The sequence below is a fragment of the Equus caballus genome, chromosome 5 (genome assembly GCF_041296265.1).
Source record: "Equus caballus isolate H_3958 breed thoroughbred chromosome 5, TB-T2T, whole genome shotgun sequence".
Taxonomy (NCBI): domain Eukaryota; kingdom Metazoa; phylum Chordata; class Mammalia; order Perissodactyla; family Equidae; genus Equus; species Equus caballus.
In genome coordinates this window covers 78,603,034-78,625,447 of record NC_091688.1, presented here as the reverse complement: position 1 = coordinate 78,625,447, position 22,414 = coordinate 78,603,034, and the positions used below count along the sequence as shown (strand labels likewise).

Here is a 22,414-nt window from a genome sequence, read left to right as displayed (position 1 = left end):
GAAGATGTGGTGTGTATATATGTATATATATATATATATATACACATATACACACACACACTAACACACACACACACACACACACACAATGGAACACTACTCAGCCACAAAAAAGGATGAAATCTGGCCATTTGTGACAACATGGATGGACCTTGAGGGTATTATGCTAAGTGAAATAAGTCAGAGGGAGAAAGTTAAATACCATATGATCTCACTCATAAATAGAAGATAAAAACAACAACAAAGAAACACATAGACAGAGATTGGATTGGTGGTTACCAGAGGCGAAGGGAAGAGGGTGAAAGGAGTGATTAGGTACACGTGTATGGTGATGGATTGTAATTAGTCTTTGGGTAGTGAACATGATGTAATCTACACACAAATCGAAATATGATGTACACCCAAAATTATGTTATAAGCCAATGTTACCACAGTAAAAAATAAATAAAATACTATATGACGTTTTATATACTGTTACAACTGTTCAGATCTATGCTCTTCCCCACCTCCCATCTCAACAATGTTAACTCCACAAGGGCAAGAATTCATTGTCTGTTTTCTTAACGGACATATCCCAAATACCTAGAATAGTGCCTGGCACACAGTAAATACTCAATTGACACAGGTTTGCATTTAGTAAATCAAGCAAATAATTTACAAATCTGTTTTACTTTCAGTTGTGCAGCGTGTCAGAGTATTTGTGCCCAAACAAAAATGTAATTTTGAGTTTGACAATCCATCAGCTTTTGAAGTAATCTCATTTTTCCTTCAAAATACATCCCTTCCTATAAAATATTTATTTGTAACAAGCCCACAAGTGGGCCATCATGCTGAGTTTTCTCTCATTAGGTAGTTTCACATCAATTTGCATTCACAGAAATGAATGTTTGATTCACAGCAGATGTAGAATCAGTTTTCTAGCTCATGAGAAAACTCAGCTACTAACAACATTTATCATCAATATCAACCCTTGATATCAAATTTTTCCTTTCATTCAACAAACTCTCAGCAGTGTCACTGCAATTATATGGAATAGCAGGGAGGAAAATGTCTATAGAACTGAAAATGACAAGAGTACTGTGGCAGAATCAATATAACCACAGTTTCATTGTCCTAAGGACTCAAATACAGTAAATTATTCGAAAGGAACAGAAAATAAGTTGTGTCAAAGTAATCCCAAAACTCTCCAATTACCATGAACAGCATTCAATCTTCTACTTTAAATACACACTTGGTAACAAAGTGTAACAGTTCAGTGAGTTTGACAGCAAATGAACTCTTTGGACAATAAATCAATGAACACAAGAGTAGGCCCCATTTTAACTAACAAAAAGACCTAAACAATAGGACCATTTCAGCTATGCTAATATAGCATGAAAACCTTTAAAATTCTTCAAAAGTTAGTGTATATTATGGCAAGTTCCAGCAAGAGTAAGAAGAATTTCCCATCATACAGATAATGAAACGAACTTTAACTGTTTACTATTAACCAATTTCCCATGTTCCCACCCTATTTAGATCACCAGAAAGAAGGAAGTGCAGCAGGACTGAGACCTATGCTGAACAGAAGCAAGAAAGGCTGGCTATGTCTGAAGTTATTATATCATCATGTATAACCCTCTTATTGTCCACCCCCCACCCGATTCTAACTCAGTTCAGTTACCTGCATTGGAGGCAACCTTTCAAAAGTGGTCAGGCAAATATTTTCTAATCATACTTCAGAATTATCTCAGTCCCCAGAGTCCTCAGGATTAGAGTTACTCTCCCCTCAATTCCTCTAGCTCAACTGCCCAATACCTAGAATCCACTTTTTGTTTTGCCAACTAGGCCATAACTTTTGTGGATTCTAGAACCTTCCTCAGCTTTTAGTCACTAATTCCATAATCCTAAAGCATGGTTTTGATGATGTAACTTGACCTGCTCAAAAATATTGTATGGTTTCTCGTCACTGCTTAATAAATTCATTAAAAACGAAAACAAAAACTCTTGACCTTGGAATTCACGGTATTAAATAATCTGATCCTAAGACACCTATCCAACATTATTTCCTACCATTCCTTTAATCATAACTTTCATTTCAGCCAAATTGGAATGCTTGTTCTTTCCAAACATATTCCACACTTTTTTACAAAGCCTTACCACTGCTCATGGAAACTCTTTTGCCAGAATAACTTCCTCACTTAGCCTGCTTTTCAAAATGTATTTGGAGATAGGATGATAAATAAGGCATGGTCCTTGCCTTCAAGGAGTTCATAGGTCACAGGGAAATAAACAGCTGATGAATTGTAATAAAATAGAATAAGTACACTATTATAGACATATGCAGGGTATCAAAGAAGCAAAGAGGATGTTACCTCCAGAACACATATGTACTCAAAATATTGCCCAGACATGTAAATCAGATTATAGGTATAAACTGCAATTAGGTTCTTTCAAAAAATACTAAATTTGTAAAAATGTCCCTAATTCACAGAATATCCCATTCTCATTCATTTCTCCTACCCATGTTTATCCCAATATGTTGTCCTTACCCAAAGCATAAGAAATTATCTGTATTAATTTGTAAGTAAATATGCTAAGAGTTGAGCCAACAATACAAATCTCATTTCTGTACTTATCTTGCTGCAGACTGGTAACAAACAGTGCAAAAACTGGCACCTGCTTGCAGACCACACTTTGAATAGCACCACCTATCACACACAGTGGGTCTCTTACATAACCCAAAAGATTCATTTTTCCCTTTTTCTTTGTCAACCAAAATAAACTAATAGAGACAATGAAACAAAATGTTTAAAACTTAGAGTTTCAAATATAAAGTTGCTGTAGTAAAATAATTTAAAGGATACGGATTTCTGTGACAGCTTTCAAGGAATCTAAACCATTTTCTGTTACTCCTAAAAAAAAAAATCCTACATACTTACATGGATATATTTTAAACTTTTCCCAAAAAACTGCTTCAATAAAATGTGCATAACTTTTTGAGAGAACAGTTAAAAAACATTAGATCACAGTTAAAAAATAATGTAATAATAAAGAAATGCAGAAATTATACATTGAGAGATAACCTACTCAAATTTACTATATTTTTGTATTCTTCCATATGCTAAGAAATACGGACTAGTTTGTACTTTTACAAAACCAACCGAAAAAGCCAGGACTTCCCTTGAAATTCATGAAGCTGAGATGCAAGTGAAAAAGATGGTGCTTTGCCTTCTCTGATTTCAGAAGCAGAAACAGCATCACTTGCTGTAAACACGTTAATGTCTGAATATTGAGGTTTCTGCCTAGTATTACATTTCCATGACTTCCCTTTGTTCATTTCTGTTTCGACAATTTTCACTGAGCCAGTATGAGAATCCAAGTTTGCACTGTCGTTAGAATAAGCACTCTCATGTATATTGTCAGATATTTTAAATAATCTGCAAAAAAACCCAAAACAAAACATGTTTACACTTGTAACGGTTGTTTAGAATGTGAAAAACTAGCACAAAATTGGTCCCTTTAAAAATACCCATAGATTATGATTTATCAAACACAAAAGCTAATCATTCTCCTAAAATAAGACTTGTTAAGTTTACCACTGAATTATGTCTTCACTTTCCTAAGATAGCCCCAGTGATCCTTGATTCCTCGTATTCACACCCTTTTGTAGGCTCCTACTTTGAATCAGGACTGGAGAACTGTGGAAGTACAAGTGCATGACTTCCAGGGCTGGGTCATAAAAGACACTGTTGCTTCCACAAGGTCTCTTGGATCTCTCACTCCAAGGGGAGCTAGCTACTATGTCATGAGAACACTCAAAGGCCCACGTGGACAGGTACTGAGGCCTCTTGTCAGCAACCAGCACCAGCTTCCCAGATACTATCCAATAATCATTTTAGTATAACAAATATTTCTTTGGGGCCAGCCAGTGGCATAGTGGTTAAGTTTGCACATTCCACTTTGGCAGCCCAGGGTTCACAGGTTCGGATCCCAGGCACGGACCTACATACCACTCACCAAGCTATGCTGTGGTGGCATCCCACATACAAAATAGAGGAAGACTGACACAGATGTTAGCTCACTGACAATCTTCCTCAAGCAAAAAAGAGGAAGATTGGCAATGGATAGTAGGTCAGGGCCAATCTTCCTTACCAAGAAAGAAAGAAAGAAAGAAAGGAAGGAAGAAAGGAAGGGAGGGAGGGAGGAAGGGAGGGAGGGGGGAAGGAAGGGAGGAAGGAAGGGAGGAAGGAAGGAAGAAAGGAAGGAAGGAAGGAAGGAAGGGAGGGAGGAAGGAAGGGAGGAAGGAAGGAAGAAAGGAAAAAGAAATACTTCTTTGCAAAGTTCTGGAAAACACAGAAAGACCATCTTTATGATTGTAATTTATTATATTTAACTGATCAAAAGACAATCCATCAAAGTAACTTGTTCACAACAGCCCTAAGGTATAAAGTGACCATTAAAGTTCCTAATATAACACTCACATCTTATAGACTAAGTAATGGGAATGACAGCAGGTATCAGTCTTACAGAATTCTGTAAGGAATAACGCCCAAATAAGTATTACGCAAATAGAGAATATTTTCCAACTTATTTTTACTATTAATCGTAATGACATGTTTTCATATAAGAAACAGTCTTCAAAAAAACTAGAGAGAGAGAAACCTGTTTCAGAACAAAGAGCAGAGTTGCATCCTCCAGTGCCAGCAGTTCTATCTTTGAAGACAGAAAATTCAAAAGCAGGTGGTTAATCTTAGATAATACAGTAGAATCCCATTATGAAATACTATTGAGGACAAAGAAAACACTTATGCCATAGGATGACTCCTTGCTATACACTATGATGTTGGTTAAAAGCACAGACTTTGGAACCAGACAAACCTGGACATAAATCCAAAGCTCCTCCACTTCCTACCTGTGTAACTTTAAAGTTAGAGTTTGAAATAAGTTTCTCAAACTATAAAAATACTATCCACACACTAGTTACCTAAATTCTCTGGACCTCAGATTCTTCCTAGGTCCTCTAGAACTCCCACCTCACAAATTCCCTTATGTCCTCAACTTCTTCACTCATTGTTATATTTACTTCCTAGTCTTAAAAAAATATTGCTTTACCCTGGAAAATTCTTGCTCCTTAAAAATTCAAGTGGTAACTGCTAATTCTCCCATATCCAATGTACTCGATGGTTGAGAGTCTGTGTCTTCTTTTCCACCCAAATCTAGATTACTTTTCCACTCTCTCACAGAAGTATCTGTGCTATCTAGCTATACCACCCTGTAACTCTCCTCATAGCATATATCCGTCTAGTCACTTTAGAATCTTTTCCTCTCAATCCCAAATTCTGCCATCATCTGGGTTGGCATCAACATTCATGTAGACAACTCATTGAAATCCTACCCTCTCAGTTTTTTAGGCATTCATCTCCAGTGGCTTTCTCCCTCACGTGATCTGAGTCACCTACTCTCTCACCTTAGACCTTGTCATTATCCAGAACTACAAAGTTACAGCAATCAAGATATTGTGGGATATATCCTTATGCCAGGCATAAAGACACACATATCGATCAATAGAATACAATTTAGAGTCCAGAAATAAACCTTTAAGTGGTATAATAGGAAATATACATTTGGTCTTTGTTCCCAGTTCCCGGCACAGAGCTCCTAGAACCATCGGAATTTCCCGTGTGATGGGACTGACAGAAGCATCTTTTGTTATTCATAACAATGGGAAAGAAATCTAATTAGAACAATGGTAGGACTGTTGGACACTATAAAGGGTCTAGTTAAGGCTGATATCCATGAATTTTTTTATAACAGCTTTATTAAGATATAATTCACATATCATAAAATTCACTCTTTTGAAGTGTATGACTGATGGTTTTTAGAATATTCACAGAGTTGTGCAACCATCACTATTATCAAATTTTAAAACATTTTTATTGCCCTCAAGAAGAAGTACAAAATGTTTATCATGGCCTACAAGACTCTGAGTGACGTGGTCCCTCCATACCTTACCTCTCCACTTTCTCTCTTACTTTAAACTAAACGAAATTTTCTCAGGAAAGGCCAAGCTCTGCTACTTAGCACATACTTTTGCACATACTATTCCTTCTGACCAGAACACTCTCCTTCTTTATCGGCACTTAGCTTAATTCTATTCCTCCTTAAGGTTAAGCTTAAATATCACTTTTCAGGAAAGCCTTCCTTGCTCTGCAGAGCAGATTAGGCCCCCACGTTATATGTTCTAACAGTAGTTCTTAAAGGATGGTTGATCGTCCTTCAGGGAGTTCATAAAATCAAAACTATTTTTGTAATACTACTAAGGCACTGTTTGCCTTTTTCTCTCTCATTCTCTCACTAGTTTACATGGAGTTTTCCAGAGGCTCCAAGTCACATGATATCATAACAGACTGAATGCAAAAGCAAATATGAGAATCAAACTATCTGTTATTAAGCTAGAAATTAAAGATTTGCAAAAGCATAAAACAATGCCACTCTTCTCACTAAATTATTTTCTGTTTTAGAAAATAGTTATTTTTAATAAAAATACATTATTTATATTAACAAGCAGTGGGTTTATTATTATTTTTAAATAAATTAGAAAATAAATTTTTGCTTTTTCAGTTTTAATTTCTAATATGATTAAACATTGATAGATATAACCTACATAAACAAAAGCTCTATGGGAATTCTCAATAATTTTTAAATGTAAAGAGACAACAAAAAGTTCAAGAACCTCTGCTCTAACCATATACTTCATTAAAATAATTGTTGTACTACAAAGTATCTAATCAATTATTTTTAGTTATTTACCATCTGTCTCTCCCCCATTAAACTGTAAGCTCTCTGAAGGCAAGAACCTATGACTAGAACCCCAGAGGTTACAGAGTGTCTGGTACACAATAGACTCTTTGTTTGTTGTTGATGTTTTTCTCACTTAGATTCTACCATACTTCACACTTTATTTTTAAATAAACACATAAATTTTCAACTTTATCTCTGAATATTATTTATTTCATTTAATTAATTACCTTTTTCTGAAGGCTGGTGTACACTTTCCTTTATCTTCTGCAGAATCAACTAATTTTGTATCATCTGGAACATTTTTCTCAGGTGCTTTCTCAGTGCCAATGTGATTTTTGTATTTCTGAGAAGAACCATATGTCAGCTTGCCAGCAACATGTGATAAATCATTGTTAGCTGCCCCTCCTAAATTTAGATCATCTTCTTTGTATTTATTAGAAGGGAAGGCAAATTGGAATTTTTGTATTGATGAAATATAATTTGTGTTTTCATTAGTTATCTTCAAATTTGATGTTAACATTTTTGACCTCTTTTCCTGACCTACAAAAATTAAATATATTAATTACGACATGTTCTCCATGAAAACAAATTTTCAAAATGATGATGGAAAAATTTAATAAAAATTTTCAAGAGTTTACTAGGTAAATATGAAAGCCAAAAGAAAAGTATTAATATAATAACAAGATAATCTGTAATACCATATTGGTTTTGAAACACAGGTAATTGTTACTCTTATGGTATATCATATTACTGAGGGGCACTCAGAAATTAAATAAGAATTACTGAAATTAAATTTGAAATTTATATAAAACCTACAATATAAAATAGGTTTAATTCCTGACCCACAGAAATAACCATAATTGTAATATTTAAGTATTTTATCTCTATGCATGATATAAATATATAGTAATTACGAAGATTTTAAAATTTATATTAAAAATTTACAAAGAAATACAAAAACCAATCATATAAAATGTTACTGAATATGATTCAGTATTAAAATACATGATACAATGCTTTTAACTTTGTAATCCTGCTTCTAAAATCAAGATAAAGGAATGCTTTCACCAGACAGAATTTCAAAGGTTTCTTTACAGAGACTTTACAAGCATCTTTGGGAGGTTTAGGAGGAGTTTTGAGACCTATTAGGGCTTAAATTTGATTTACCATCTATGTGTGTATATATATAAAAATATACTCTATGCCATATACATTCTGTATATTCTATATATGATTTGGTACGTACAAGAGTATACATAATATATATTTTCATACAAAGGACATAAAATTTATGAAGCTTAATAATAAAATGTACATGTATGAACCTACCATTCAATTTACAAACCAAAATTTTTACCAACAATATCACATTAGATCGCATATACTGTTTGAGTGTGCTTGTTTATTAGCTTTATGAAAATCGTATTAAACTATATATAACCTTCTGCATCTTGTTTTTTTCACTCAATATACTTCAGGAATGTGGTTTCCTAAACCAGCAGATCCTACCCTTAGCAAAGGGCAAGGCACAAACTAAATAGCAGCGACAGTTTTAAGGGTAAGAGGAAACAAATTCACACAACAATAGAACAACAGGTGTGTGTGATGGTGTACTGTGTGCACATAATACGCATACGTACATATTTGTATGTATGGAGAGGGAAAATGTTTTAGGTTTTAAGACTTGGTGAGCACTCTTTTCAATACCAGAAGTCTCTCTCATTTTATTCCATTAAAATAAAGGAATTAATACTGCAATGTGTTACTAGATTTTTTATGTTGACATAAGCTGCATGGGTTTGGCTTCACAACAAATATGTGATAATTTACCTAATAGTTTATGACTTTCTATTTCTTCTTCTAATGCCTGAGTATCTGGAATTTCCGAAATCAATGGAGCAGGTGGGAGAAACCAATCCAAGGATTTTTCATTGTCTGGATAGCTATATAAAATATAAAAATGTAAATATACATGTTAATAAAGATATAACATCAGAAACTATGTATTTATTAATTAAACATTACTCAACTAAAGGCTCTTAGATAAACATCCTATAAATTAACTTTCTGTGGTGACTTTGATTTATCCCCATTTAGCAGCATTTTCAAACTTTTCTCCTTGTGTGTTATAGGACTAATGACACTGCTATGTGAGAATTGCTACCTAAATAATGGCTATAACTCCATCTCCTTTTCTCCAATTCAAATGCTTGTGACTGGAATCTTAAGTCTGCCCCAGCACAAAAAAAAGTAGTAAATCATCCTGAAACTTTAGCATCTTAACCATTACAAAGAACAAATTACTTATGATACACCTCACAACTAATCATGGGTCATCAGTGTGTACATGAGACCATTACTGGTATTCTAGAGTATTCCTAAAACATTATCACAAATTAACATCTTAACCCAGATATTCTTGGTCCAAAACCATCTACAAACCACAGAAAATCCACGAAACCAGTTGAAACTAACAATCAATTTGTAAACCTACGGTAATTGATAAGATTTTTGACTTGCTGTTTTGATTGATTTTTGACAAGTTGACTTGTCCTTCATTAGAAATAAAAGGTAAGTGTTAGGTGACAGAAAATAAAGTTGAGAAGAATACCACATATACTGTCTATGCCAAGTCCCAAGGATTTTACAATTTGTTTCTGATCTCTTCATTTAAGGATTATTTATTTATTTATTTATTTATTTATTTATATATTTTTTGGTGAGGAAGATTGGCCCTGAGCTAACACCTATGCCAATCTTCCTCTTTTTCGTATGTGGAGTGCTGCCACAGCATGGCTTGATGAGCAGTGTGTATGTCCCCACCCAGAATCCAAACCTGCGAACCCCGGGCTGCTGAAGTGGTGCACACAAACCCAACCACTACACCACCAGGCCAGCCACTTCATTTAAGATTTTAAACTCTCAAAAGTGAGAGACCCAGTCTTACTTTTCTGCCTCTCATAGCACCTAACACATAGCTACTACGGCTATATTTTCCAAATAAAAAATCTACAACACATTATCTGACAGTCTCACAGATTGTCTGACAATAGGCCAAAGCTTTTGAAATTTAAGGCTATGTTGGAGAGTCCCCAAGATCACCCCCAGGGTCAGTAATTCCCTAAGATGAATCACAGGACTCAGCATATAGTCCTACTCATGACTATGAGGTGAAGTCCAGGGGAAACCAGGCACAAGCTTCCAAAGGTCCTCTCTTGGTAGCATAACACAGGACATGCTTAATTCCCCCAGCAATGAATTGTGACAACATACATGAAATGTTGCCAATAAGGGAAGTTCATTAGAGACTCAATGCCCAGTGTTTTTGGGGGGGCTAATCACGTAGGCACCCCCTCTCTGGCACAAACCTAAATTCCAGATTCCCAGAAGAAAAGCAGATGTTCAGTATAAACCATATTATTTGCATAAACAGTTTATACACAGTGAGCCACTCTTATCAGCTAGTGGTGGGAACCTTCATAAAATTGAAGTTCCCAGACTCTAGCCAAAGGTCAACCTTGCAAGCAGGCCTTTTCAAGGACAGCAGTTTAGGCCTGATATATTAACTCTTTTCTGCCCAGAGCCTATTCCAGAAAATCCAAGAAAGATGTTAACAAGATTCAAAAAGCATACATCTAGCTCTACTATTCAGCCTCCCCATAAAATGAAACCTTCCTTACGATTTCCCTATTTTGCAGAAACGCCATCATTCTCCCAGTCACCCAGAATCCAAACCATAATATAATCTTTTACCCGCTATATCCAGATACATACCAGGTCTTAGTGCATCTTCCTTATAAAGCTTCTTGAATTCATCATTTCCTTGTATTTCCATTGTCACTATCCTAATCAACTTACGACTGATTGAGAATAACAGTGTCTTCACTGGCCTCACTGCCTCCAAGCTTTCTCTCTCTAACGTAACTTACACACTCCTATCACATTAATTTGGACTTGTTTTCAACATATTATTCCATTCAAAATCCTTCAGTGGCTTCCACATAATGTCAAACTTCCTAGTGGCCATAGGCTGCCTTACAGTTATAACTCTCCTACATGTACCTTATAGTCCAAACCAACATAAACTACTACATACCGAATAGATAATGCATTCTATCCCTCCTCATCTTTACTCAAAAATATTTCCTTTACTCGGCTTGCCCTGTACCCGACCATACTTCCATATCCACCTATGGACAGTTTTATTCATTCATTAATCCGTTCAACAATTATTTACTGAGCACTATGTGCCAGGCATTGTTCTAGGCATTAGAGCTTATATTCATTCAAAATCCAACTCAAATACTACTTTCATGAAATCTCCCAGGTTCCCTAAGATTCTTTCTCTTCCCTCTTCTTAAGTTTGAACCTATAATATTTATCTCAGTCTTCTTTGTATTGTGCATGTCTGTGTGTATGTCTATAGATAAATAATACAGAGATAATAGAAAGATGACAGATAGATAGGTAGATAGATCTGCTACCTCCTCCAGATTGTAAATACCTAAGGTTTTGTTTTTATTTCCATTCACATTGGTAGTACTTAGCACAGTGCATTGTATAATTAGGAATATTACGCAACAAATGTTTGCTGTTTCAATTCCACAGCTTTTAACACACATAGAGTCATGTCCAAGATACTTATTCTGGGAATTTAACATCCAACACAATCCTTCCTCAGCTTCCTCTTCTAACTTTATGTCTCATTGTTTCTCATTTGTGAATCTTTTATTTCAGGAAACTTCTCTATACAGTATCCCTTAAAAGTACCATGAATTTTCCCATCTCCATTCTTTTTCTCTTGCTGTTCCACTCTGCCTACCAGAATTACCAAAGCTTCCTGAAGTCTCCTCCTACTACCATAAAGCCTGACCCAATCACTCCGGCCCAAATCTCCCTCCAAATCTGAAATTTCACTGCATGAATATATGCTTATCATTTGCTCTGTACTTTTTCTTTTTGACTTTGCATTGTTACAAGGGCAACCATATGTTCCAATTTGCCCAGGCCAGTCCTGATTAACACCCATTGTCCCAGTTGGATGTACCCTTTCACTCTAAAAAGTGTCCCAGTCTGGGGTCTGGCCCCGTGGCTGAGTGGTTACGTTTGCGTGCTCCACTTCGGTAGCGCAGGGTTTCGCCGCTTCGGATCCTGGGCAAGGACATGGCACCACTCGTTATGCCATGCTGAGGTGGCATGCCACATGCCACAACTAGAAGGACCAACAACTAAAATATACAACTATGTACTGGGGGGATTTGGGGAGAAAAAGCAGAAAAAAAAAAGACTGGCAACAGTTGTTAGGTGGCAATCTTTAAAAAAAAAGAAAAGTGTCCCAGTCCAGATGATGAATTACATGGTCACATTATTTATTAATGACCTTTCCATATGTGTGTTAATCTCCTCAAGGAGATTTTCAGTTTTTTTGAAGTAAAAGTCTGTTTCATCCTTTTTATATCCCTTTCAACATTCAATAAATATTTGAATATTTGAATGAATGAAAGAACAAATGAAGCAATAAAATAATTAACTCAATTCTTCATTAAAAAAGGATAACACAATAGAACAAATACATAGAAAACTTAGACTTGAGAGCAATTCACATGTGAAAATCCATAAAAGCCAGTATTTAACAGACTATCTATTCTCCATTCCTATTTCCTTTGGTGACACATATTTCCACCCCTACTCTCTGCCTGCAGTGAAGTTGCCTATCAGACTTGGCCTTTGGCACACAGCCTTTCTGTTTCCAACAGATGCCATCATCACTCCTCATCCTGAGCTACTCTCCGACCATCACTTCCAGTCTTTACCTTGCCAAAAATAATTTGAACAAACCAGAAATACAAATAAACGAAAGCCAAATAGGCAAGAATCTGCTCCTTTTAAAATTGTAAGACGTTGAGTGGAAAAGGAAAATGGAGCAGAAAGTGTGCTTAACGAAATTATTGAAGAGAGCTTCCCAAATCTAGGGATTGACGGAGAAATGTGTGTGGAGGAAGCTTTCAGATCTCCTAGATTTGTCAATGTAAAAAGATCTACTACAAGGCACATGGTAGTACAATTGGCAAGAAGGAAAGATAAAGAAAGAATACTTAGGGAAGTAAGAAAAAAGCAGAGAATAACCTATAAAGGAGCCCCATCAGACTTTCAGCGGATTTCTCTACAGAAACCTTACAAGCTAGGAGAGAATGGAGTGACATATTCAAAGCTTTAAAGATAAAAATCTTCAGCCAAGAATACGCTATCCAGCAAGAATTTCCTTCAGATATGAGGGAGAAATTAAATCTTTTCCAGACAAACAAAAGTTAAGGGAATTTGTAACTAAAAGCCCTCCACTACAAGAAATCCTCAAGAAGGCTCTCATACCTGAAAAAAGAAAAAAGGGAGAAAGGGGTCACAATCCACAGACTAGGGAGACCGATGGATAGAACCAGAACAGGATAGCAAATATTCAACTATAGAATTAGGGTAAAGGTAAGGAAACTACCAAAGCAAGGATGATCTTATCACTCTAACTACAAATTCATAACATGAGTTGGAATAAGAAATGAAAATAATTATTTAGGAGGGGAAGAGCAAAGGGTCTAAATCAGTATTGGTCAAGTAAGTAAGAGACCACCAGAGAATAGACTATATTATACACGAGATTCTAAATACAAACTTCAGGGTAGACACTAAAATAAAATACAGAACAGAGTCACAAATCATAAATAAGAAAAAATCTAAGAAACCCAGCATAAGAAATTGCAATATTAAATGGGTAGGCTAAAGCACACAGGAAAAGAAATGCAGGAAAACAAGATAATGAGCGACAGATTGACAGCATTAAGCCCACATGCATCAATAATCACTCTCAATGTAAACGGATTGAACTCTCCAATAAAAAGACACAGAGTGGCAAAATGGATTAAAGAACAATATCCAACAATTTGTTGCCTCCAAGAAACACTTCAGCCCCAAGGACAAACACAGGCTCAGGGTGAAGGGGTGGAGGACAATACTTCAAGCTAATAGCAGGAAAAAAAAAAAGGCAGGTGTTGCAATTCTTATATCAGACAAAGTGGATTTCAAAATAAGACAGGTAAAGAGAGACACAGTGGGACGATATATAATGATCAAAGGGACACTTCATCAAGAAGAAATAACGCTTATAAATATCTATGCACCCAACACAGGAGCACCAAGATTCATAAAGCAACTATTAACAGAGCTAAAAGAAGATGTTAAAAACAACACAATAATAGTAGGGGACCTCAACACCCCACTCACATCAATGGACAGATCATCCAGACAGAAAATCAACAAGGAAATAGTGGAGCTAAATGAAAAACTAAAACAATTGGACTTAACAGACATATATAGATCACTTCACCCTAAAAGAGCTGAATACACATTCTTCTCAAGTGCACACGGAACATTCTCAAGGATAGACCATATGTTGGGAAACAAGGCAAGCCTCTACAAATTTAAAAAAATTGAAATAATAACAAGCATCTTCTCTGATCATAATGCTATAAGGCTAGAAATTAATTACAAGAAAAAAGCTGAGAAAGGCACAAAGATGTGGAGACTAAACAACACACTACTGAACAAGCAATGGATCATTGAAGAAATTAAAGAAGAAATAAAAAAATACCTGGAAACAAATGAAAATGATAGCATGCCATACCAACTCATATGGGACACAGCAAAAGCTATATTAAGAGGAAAATTCATTGCAATACAGGCACATCTTAACAAACAAGAAAAATCCCAAATAAGTAATCTTAAACTACACCTAACTGAATTAGAGAAAAAAGAACAAATAAAGCCCAAAGTCAGCAGAAGGAGAGAAATAATAAAAATCAGAGCAGAAATAAATACTATTGAAACAAAAAAGGCAGTAGAAAGGATCAATGAAACAAAGAGCTGTTTTTTTGAGAAGATAAATAAAATTGACAAACCCCTAGCCAGACTTACAAAGAAAAAAAGGGAGAAAGCTCAAATAAACAAAATCAGAAATGAAAGAGGAGAAATAACAACATACTCTGCAGAAATACAACGGATTATAAGAGAATACTACGAAAAACTATATGCCAACAGAATGGATAACCTAGAGGAAATGGATAAATTCTTGGACTCCTACAATCTCCCAAAGCTCACTCAAGAAGAGACAGACAATTTGAACAGACCAATCACAAGGAAAGAGACAGAAACAGCAATCAAAAACATCCCAAAGAATAAAACCCCAGGACCAGATGGCTTTCCTGGGGAATTCTACCAAACTTTCAGAGAGGATTTAATACCTATCCTTTTCAAGCTATTCCAAAAAATTAGGGAAGATGGAACACTTCCTAACACATTCTATGAGGCCAACATCATGCTGATACCAAAACCTGACAAGGACACCACGAAAAAAGAGAACTACAGGCCAATATCACTGATGAACATAGATGCAAAAATTCTAAACAAAATTTTGGCAACCAGAATTCAGCAATTCATCAAAAGGATCATACATCATGATCAGGTGGGATTCATACCAGGGACACAGGGATGGTTCAACAGCCGCAAATCAATCAACGTGATACACCACATCAACAAACTGAGGAAAAAAAACCACATGATCATCTCAATAGATGCAGAGAAGGCATGTGACAATATCCAACAGCCATTTATGATAAAAACTCTGAACAAAATGGGCATAGAAGGAAACTACCTCAACATAATAAAGGCCATATACGACAAACCCATAGCCAACATCATACTCAATGGGTAAAAACTGAACGCCATCCTTCTGAAAACAGGAACGAGACAAGGATGCCCTCTATCACCACTCTTATTCAACATAGTACTGGAGGTCCTAGCCAGAGCAATCAGGCAAGAAAAAGGAATAAAAGGAATCCAAATAGGGAGGGAAGAAGTGAAACTCTCGCTGTTTGCAGACGACATGATCTTATATATAGAAAACCCCAAAGAATCCATTGGAAAACTCTTAGAAGTAATCAACAACTACAGCAAAGTTGCAGGGTATAAAATCAATTTGCATAAATCAGTAGCATTTCTATATTCTAATAACGAACTAACAGAAAAAGAACTCAAGAACACAATACTATTCACAATCACAACAAAAATAAAATCCCTCGGGGTAAATTTAACTAAGGAAGTGAAGGACCTATATAATGAAAATTACAAGGCCTTTCTGAGAGAATTGGAGGACGACATAAGGAGATAGAAAGACATTCCATGTACATGGATTGGAAGAATAAACATAGTTAAAATGTCCATTCTACCTAAAGCAATCTACAGATTCAACGCCATCCCAATCAGAATCCCAATGACATTCTTTACAGAATTAGAACAAAGAATCCTAAAATTCATATGGGGCAACAAAAGACCCCGAATTTCTATAGCAATCCTGAGAAAAAAGAACAAAATGGGAGGCATCACAATCCCTGACTTCAAAACATACTACAAAGCTACAGTAAACAAAACAGCATGGTACTGGTACAAAAACAGGTGCACAGATCAATGGAACAGAATTGAAAGCCCAGAAATAAAACCCCACATCTATGGACAGCTTATCTTCGACAAAGGAGCTGAGGGCATACAATGGAGAAAAGAAAGTCTTTTCAACAAATGGTGCTGGGAAAACTGGAAAGCCACATGTAAAAGAATGAAAATTGACCATTCTTTTTCACCATTCACCAAAATAAACTCAAAATGGATCAAAGACCTAAAGGTGAGACCTGAAACCATAAGGCTTCTAGAAGAAAACGTGGGCAGTACACTCTTTGACATCAGTATTAAACGGATCTTTTCGGACACCATGCCTTCTCAGAGAAGGGAAACAATAGGAAGAACATTCAAATGGGATTTCATCAGACTAAAGAGCTTCTTCAAGGCAAATGAAAACAGGATTGAAACAAAAAAACAATCCACTAACTGGGAAAAAATATTTGTAAGTCATATATCTGACAAAGGCTTAATATCCATAATATATAAAGAACTCTCACAACTCAACAACAAAAAATCAAACCACCCAATCAAAACATGGGCTGGAGACATGAACAGACATTTCTCCAAAGAAGATATACACATGGCCAATAGGCACATGAAAAGATGCTCATCATCGCTGATCATCAGGGAAATGCAAATCAAAACTACGCTAAGATATCACCTTACACCCAGTAGAATGACAAAAATATCTAAAACTAATAGTAACAAATGTTGGAGAGGTTGTGGAGAAAAAGGAACCCTCATACACTGCTGGTGGGAATGCAAACTGGTGCAGCCACTATGGAAAACAGTGTGGAGATTCCTCAAAAAATTTAAAAATAGAACTACCATACGATCCAGCCATCCCACTACTGGGTATTTATCCAAAGAGCTTGAAGTCAGCAATCCCAAAAGTCCTATGTACCCCAATGTTCATTGCAGCATTATTTACAATAGCCAAGACATGGAAGCAACCTAAGTGCCCATCAACAGACGAATGGATAAAGAAGATGTGGTACATATATACAATGGAATACCACTCAGCTGCAAAACAGAACAAAATCATTCCATTTGCAATAACATGGATGGACCTTGAGGGAATTATGTTAAGTGAAAAAAGCCAGCTAGAGAAGGATAATCTGTGTATGACTCCACTCATAATGAGGAATTTAAAAATGTGGACTAAGGACAGTTTAGTGGCTACCAGGGGAAAGGTGGGGTGGGGGGGGGTGGGCACAAACGGTGAAGTGGTGCACCTACAACACGAATGACAAACATCAATGTACAAGTGAAATTTCACAAGATTGTAACCTATCATTAACTCAATAAAAAAAAAAAACCTCAAGGGAGGTAGCGCCTGATCTCCCAGGCGCGGTGGGAAAGTGGTGGTCTAACTTGGCAGTGCTTCACTGCAAGTTACAAAACTCTCTCTCTCCTAACAATTGGAGAAGTTTATTTTTCCTTTAGATAAAGCCAATTAGCAAACACAGAAGGCCACCTCAGTTGCCCATGAATCTAGGATGAACTATGTGTAATAAATGGTGTCATCAAGGCCTCTAACAAAAAAAATTGTAAGACGTTGAACTTCAGTTACTCCTTTACATCTGAATTCCGTGTTTACTGAATATAGACCTTAAACATCACTGTGTTGCTCTCTCAATTCTTATTTGTATATTTACCAGAGATAAAATTAAAACTGCTTAAAAATCAAAAATCCCTAAAACAATATGCTATATTATCATTCTTGAAGGCATACTTACTTTTCAGGGTCATCTAGCTTTTCAAAAAACAAATTATCCAAAGAAAATGAGGAGTCATTTGATTTCAGCATTGTTAAAAACTGGCTTTGTCATAAATCTAAAAAAACACAGAAAAAGTGGTTTATATTTTATTTACAAAGATGTAGAAAAATATTTCTGGATATATAAACTCTAATCATCAATTCCCAGAATAACCACAGACTACCTTTACACTGCATCTTCTGCAGCTTCCTCCAAAGTGCCTCAATATTCAAATACATCATTCTCTGTTCTCCATTCATTCACGCATAATCACACTTGTACCTCTCTGGATACTGCACCAATGCTCACAATGTGTTTTCTTCCATTCTCCACCCGGCAGATTCCTACCCATCCTTCATGGTATAGCTCAAATGTCATTTCTTCTTCAAAGGCTTCTCTGAATTTGCCCTCTTCAAGGCAGAATTAATCATTCCTTTGGGGCTCTTATAATATTTTCTTCATACCATTATTTTTGAGTTAGGATAGTGCATTTTATTGTGAATGTTTGTGTCTCTAACAATATACCATGTAATGCAGCGATATGCTTCAAAATAAAGGGGGAGAGGCAAAGGGGTATTGATGAAACAAGCTTGGCAATGGTTGATAACTGCTAAAGCTATGTGATAGGTACACGGACTTCATTATAATGTTCTACTTTTTATGTATGTTTGAACTTTTCCAAAATAATAAAATTTACAAGTTGAACATATATATGTATGTTTACGCTCATATTACATTATATATATATATATATCAATGTTTACTTTCCTTTTTAAAAGGTAATTTTTACATTCAGAGATGTTATTTAAATGTAAAAGATAAAAACATTCAGCATTGGCTACCTGGGAATAAAATAAAAATCTAGGGCAGAACCAAGCCTCCAATTTGCTATGAGACAGCAGAACCGTTTCTACAGACACATACATTGCTCCCCTCACATTGCAGTTCTTCCCCCTGCACATCAACACTACATCTCAATTCTTTTCTAAATTCTGAAACAGGATAGAAAATTCTCTATGACAAAACATGAAATCAGATGCACAAAGCATAAAACATAAATCACATTTCTATTTATTCTGTGATAGTTAACACATTGCAAATCTTTCCCTACGAGAGAAACTAAAATCAAAGAAACTATATGAGCGCCATCTCGTGGAGAAATCCATATCCCAAGTCAAATTATGTCCCTTCAACTTTGAGTCCTCCCAGATGTGGGGATGAGACACATGTGGGGCTACGTGGGGGAGGGAGGAACGTTTCCGCACGCACCCCTTGACAAAATGCTACTAATACCAGTGCTAAACTTGTGTAAACCTAGGACTGTTCTTACTCATCCAGAATGTTGTGCGGTTTTTCATTGTTTTAGTTACTGGGTTTTTCCCCCTTCCATGTGTTTCACTTAATTGCCCTCTTCATTTTTCTCAATTTATTAATTACTTAGTCACCAACAAAAAGAACTAGTAAAATTGAAGCAAATTAGCATGGTGCTATAAATGTCTAAAACAATTTGACTATACAAACAATAGAAGCCTAGGATAATAGGGTTGGAGGCAGAAGGGAGTCACTCAAATATGCTAATGCAGTCTTTAACATATTTGTTAAAGTAAATAATTTCAGAACTTGAAAACAATTACCTGATAGAGAATAAATAAAAACCATGTTTCTGTATTATCCAAAAAGTAACAAATAAAACATTCCCTTTCTAGGAGAACAATAGTTACAGAGAACTACATAATTTTAAACCAAAAAAATTTTCAAAATTAAACCCAGACCACTTTCATACGGCTTTGCTACCTCAGAATTTAAGTAGAAAATCTTACGACTAACATCTATGTGTTCAAATTCTTTATTCTAAAAGAAGTCACAAACAAAACAATAAAACTATGAATTAAAAATATCTGTTTCAGGCCAGCCCCAGTGGCCTAGTGGTTAAGTTCAGTGCACTCCACTTCCGCAGCCTGGGTTTGATTCCCTGGCGTGGACCTACACCACTCTGTTAGTGGCCATGCTGTGCTGGTGGCTCACACACTAAAAAATAGAGCAAGATTGGCATGGATGTTAGCTCAGGGTGAATCTTCCTTGGCAAAATAAAACCAAAAATCTGTTTTAGGAAAATAATATTTCATAAACTAATCAACAAAACCTCCCATATAAACAGAAAATATTTTCGAAAGAACTTTTGATTCGTTTTCTAGTTCTGGCATAAATGAGAATATGACTTGTTTGGGTTCAGAATAAAAACAATATGTATATATTTTAGTTCTGATGTACCCCTATGAAAGAAAACACTCCTTATCTAAAACCCTCCAGCTCCACATTGTGCATTACTTTTCTTCATAGCACTAACTCATAACTGGCATTACATTATATGTTGTATTATATATTATATTGTATTATATATCATATTATAGTTGCTTATCTTTCTATCTCTAGAGTGAGAAGGGACTTTTTGCTCACTAATATAGTCCAATAACCCAGAAGAGTGCCTGGCACATAGTAGATGGTCCATAAGAATTCATTGTGGAATAGATGCACTAGCAATGATGGGTTATAAAAATAATTTTAAATAAAAATAATTTTCCATCAACTCTGAAATTTAAAATTTTACCCCCCAAATCTTTAACGTTCAGTTTAAAAATGTGTGAACTTTTTTCTAGTTCAGGATTCAAGTAATCAAATCATGAAGGTTCCAAAAGACAATGAATTTGGCACTTTCATTATGTAAATAAATATATTTTTTTTAAACAGACCCTACAAGATATCGTGCCACATTTAACTTGCTACAATATGAGTTTGTGGTTGTACGAGATGCTAGTTTTTTTGTTGTTTTTGTTTCTGTTGGTGAGGAAGATTGGCCCTGAGCTAACATCTTTGCCAAACTTCCTCTATTTTGTATGGGGGATGCCTCCACAGCGTGGCTTGATGGGTGGTGTGCAGGTCCTCACCGAGAACCTTCCAACTCCTGTGGGGAGGCAGAACCCCAAACTTTACCACTCCACCACAGGGCCAGCCCCTAGATTTTTGAATTAATTAAATTTAAGTTTTAGGTTTAGAGTCAGATTTTTTGAGTAAGTTTCCACGTTAGATTTTTTTTTTTTTTTACAAAATTTTAGTTTCAGCATGTGGTATAAAATTATATTGAAAAAATTATTTTATTTTTTAAGTGTTTGCTTCTGCCCTAATCACTCTTAAAATCCTTAAATTGCTTCCGTGACTCCATAATTTCTCTGTCGAACAACTGAGCATTTTCCTACCTTCTATAACCCTTATTGTATGAAATGTTCAGATCTATTCGTTACTCCTTACCATTTTTACTCTTACAAATACACTCATTTCAAAAGTGCAGAAACCCAGATATAAAACACTGACTTGCCAGAAATCGGTAATCAGTGAAGAAGCCAAGACCAACATCCTCTGGAAAGACCAACCATCACAAACGGACCGCAGGGAATTCGACAAAGATAAGAGGATAAGCACGGGAGCAAACTACCCACGGCCGGGCCCGTCTCCACCGCCCGCCCCGGGGCCTCGGGCCGGCCGGTTCCAGCGGGAGCGAAGGGCGCCTGAAGCACAGACCCCAGGGCGTTTTCCGAGGAACACGCTAAGCCCGCCGCCCGCCCCACACTCGCAGGCGCGAGACCGAAGCCCCGGGCCCGGGGGCGGCCCCGCGGCGAGACACACCCGGGAGGAAACACGGCGGCCCCGGAGCCGCCCAGACAAGGCGCCCTCCGCCGGCTGTGCGGCGGCCGTCCGCAGCCGGCCCCTCAGCCGAGCCCGGCCGCCCCGCCGCGGGGCCGCCTCAGGCGTCGCGGCGCTTCTGACGGGACGGCGGCTGAGGAGCCGCGCGGGCCCGGGGTCGGCTGCCCGACTGCTCGCCGCTGCCCCCGCGAGCTCCGAGGGGCCCCCTGCCCCGGGGGCAACCCCGTCCCCACCTCCGCGCGGGCACCCGTTCTCCCGGCCCCACCTCCCCGCGAGGCGTCCGCGCCCCGGGCCCCACCTTCCCCCCGGGCGTCTGGACGCGCAGGTCTCCCCTCGCGGCGGGCGGGGGGCGGCTCCGCGCCGAGCGCCTATCCACCCGGCCCTCGGCGGCCCCCAGCCCGGCTCAGCCGAGTTCCAAGCAATGGATCGCCGGGCCCCCCATCTCTCCCCTCCCCCCTCTCCTTTTCGTCTCCAAAAGTTTATAATCAGTTTTTAATATATTTCTCGCAGGATACGGTGGCCTATTCTCATTAAATAAAGCTCTTAATCTTCCCCCCAGTTCCCAGTAACCTCTACTCTACTTTCCGGCTCTACAAATGTGCCTATCCAGGTACCTCACATAAGCGGAATCATACAATATTTGGCATTCTGTGGAGGACTTATTAGGCATAACG

At 37.1% G+C, this 22,414-nt stretch overlaps 1 protein-coding gene across 1 annotated transcript in view; it reads right to left on the bottom strand.

Annotated features, from left to right (window-relative positions):
• Nucleotides 1-22,172, bottom strand: part of HFM1 (helicase for meiosis 1) — a 106,402-nt gene extending 84,230 nt beyond the window's left edge. Inside the window, exons 1-6 of the mRNA XM_070267302.1 lie at nt 22,039-22,172; nt 18,021-18,117; nt 8,614-8,726; nt 7,011-7,323; nt 3,165-3,419; nt 2,847-2,896 (exon numbers count right to left, since the gene is read on the bottom strand). Coding sequence (XP_070123403.1) covers nt 2,847-2,896; nt 3,165-3,419; nt 7,011-7,323; nt 8,614-8,726; nt 18,021-18,091 — 802 coding nt within the window. The 5' untranslated portion in view covers nt 18,092-18,117; nt 22,039-22,172. The remainder of the gene's footprint in view (nt 1-2,846; nt 2,897-3,164; nt 3,420-7,010; nt 7,324-8,613; nt 8,727-18,020; nt 18,118-22,038) is intronic.
• Nucleotides 22,173-22,414: the final 242 nt, after the last annotated feature.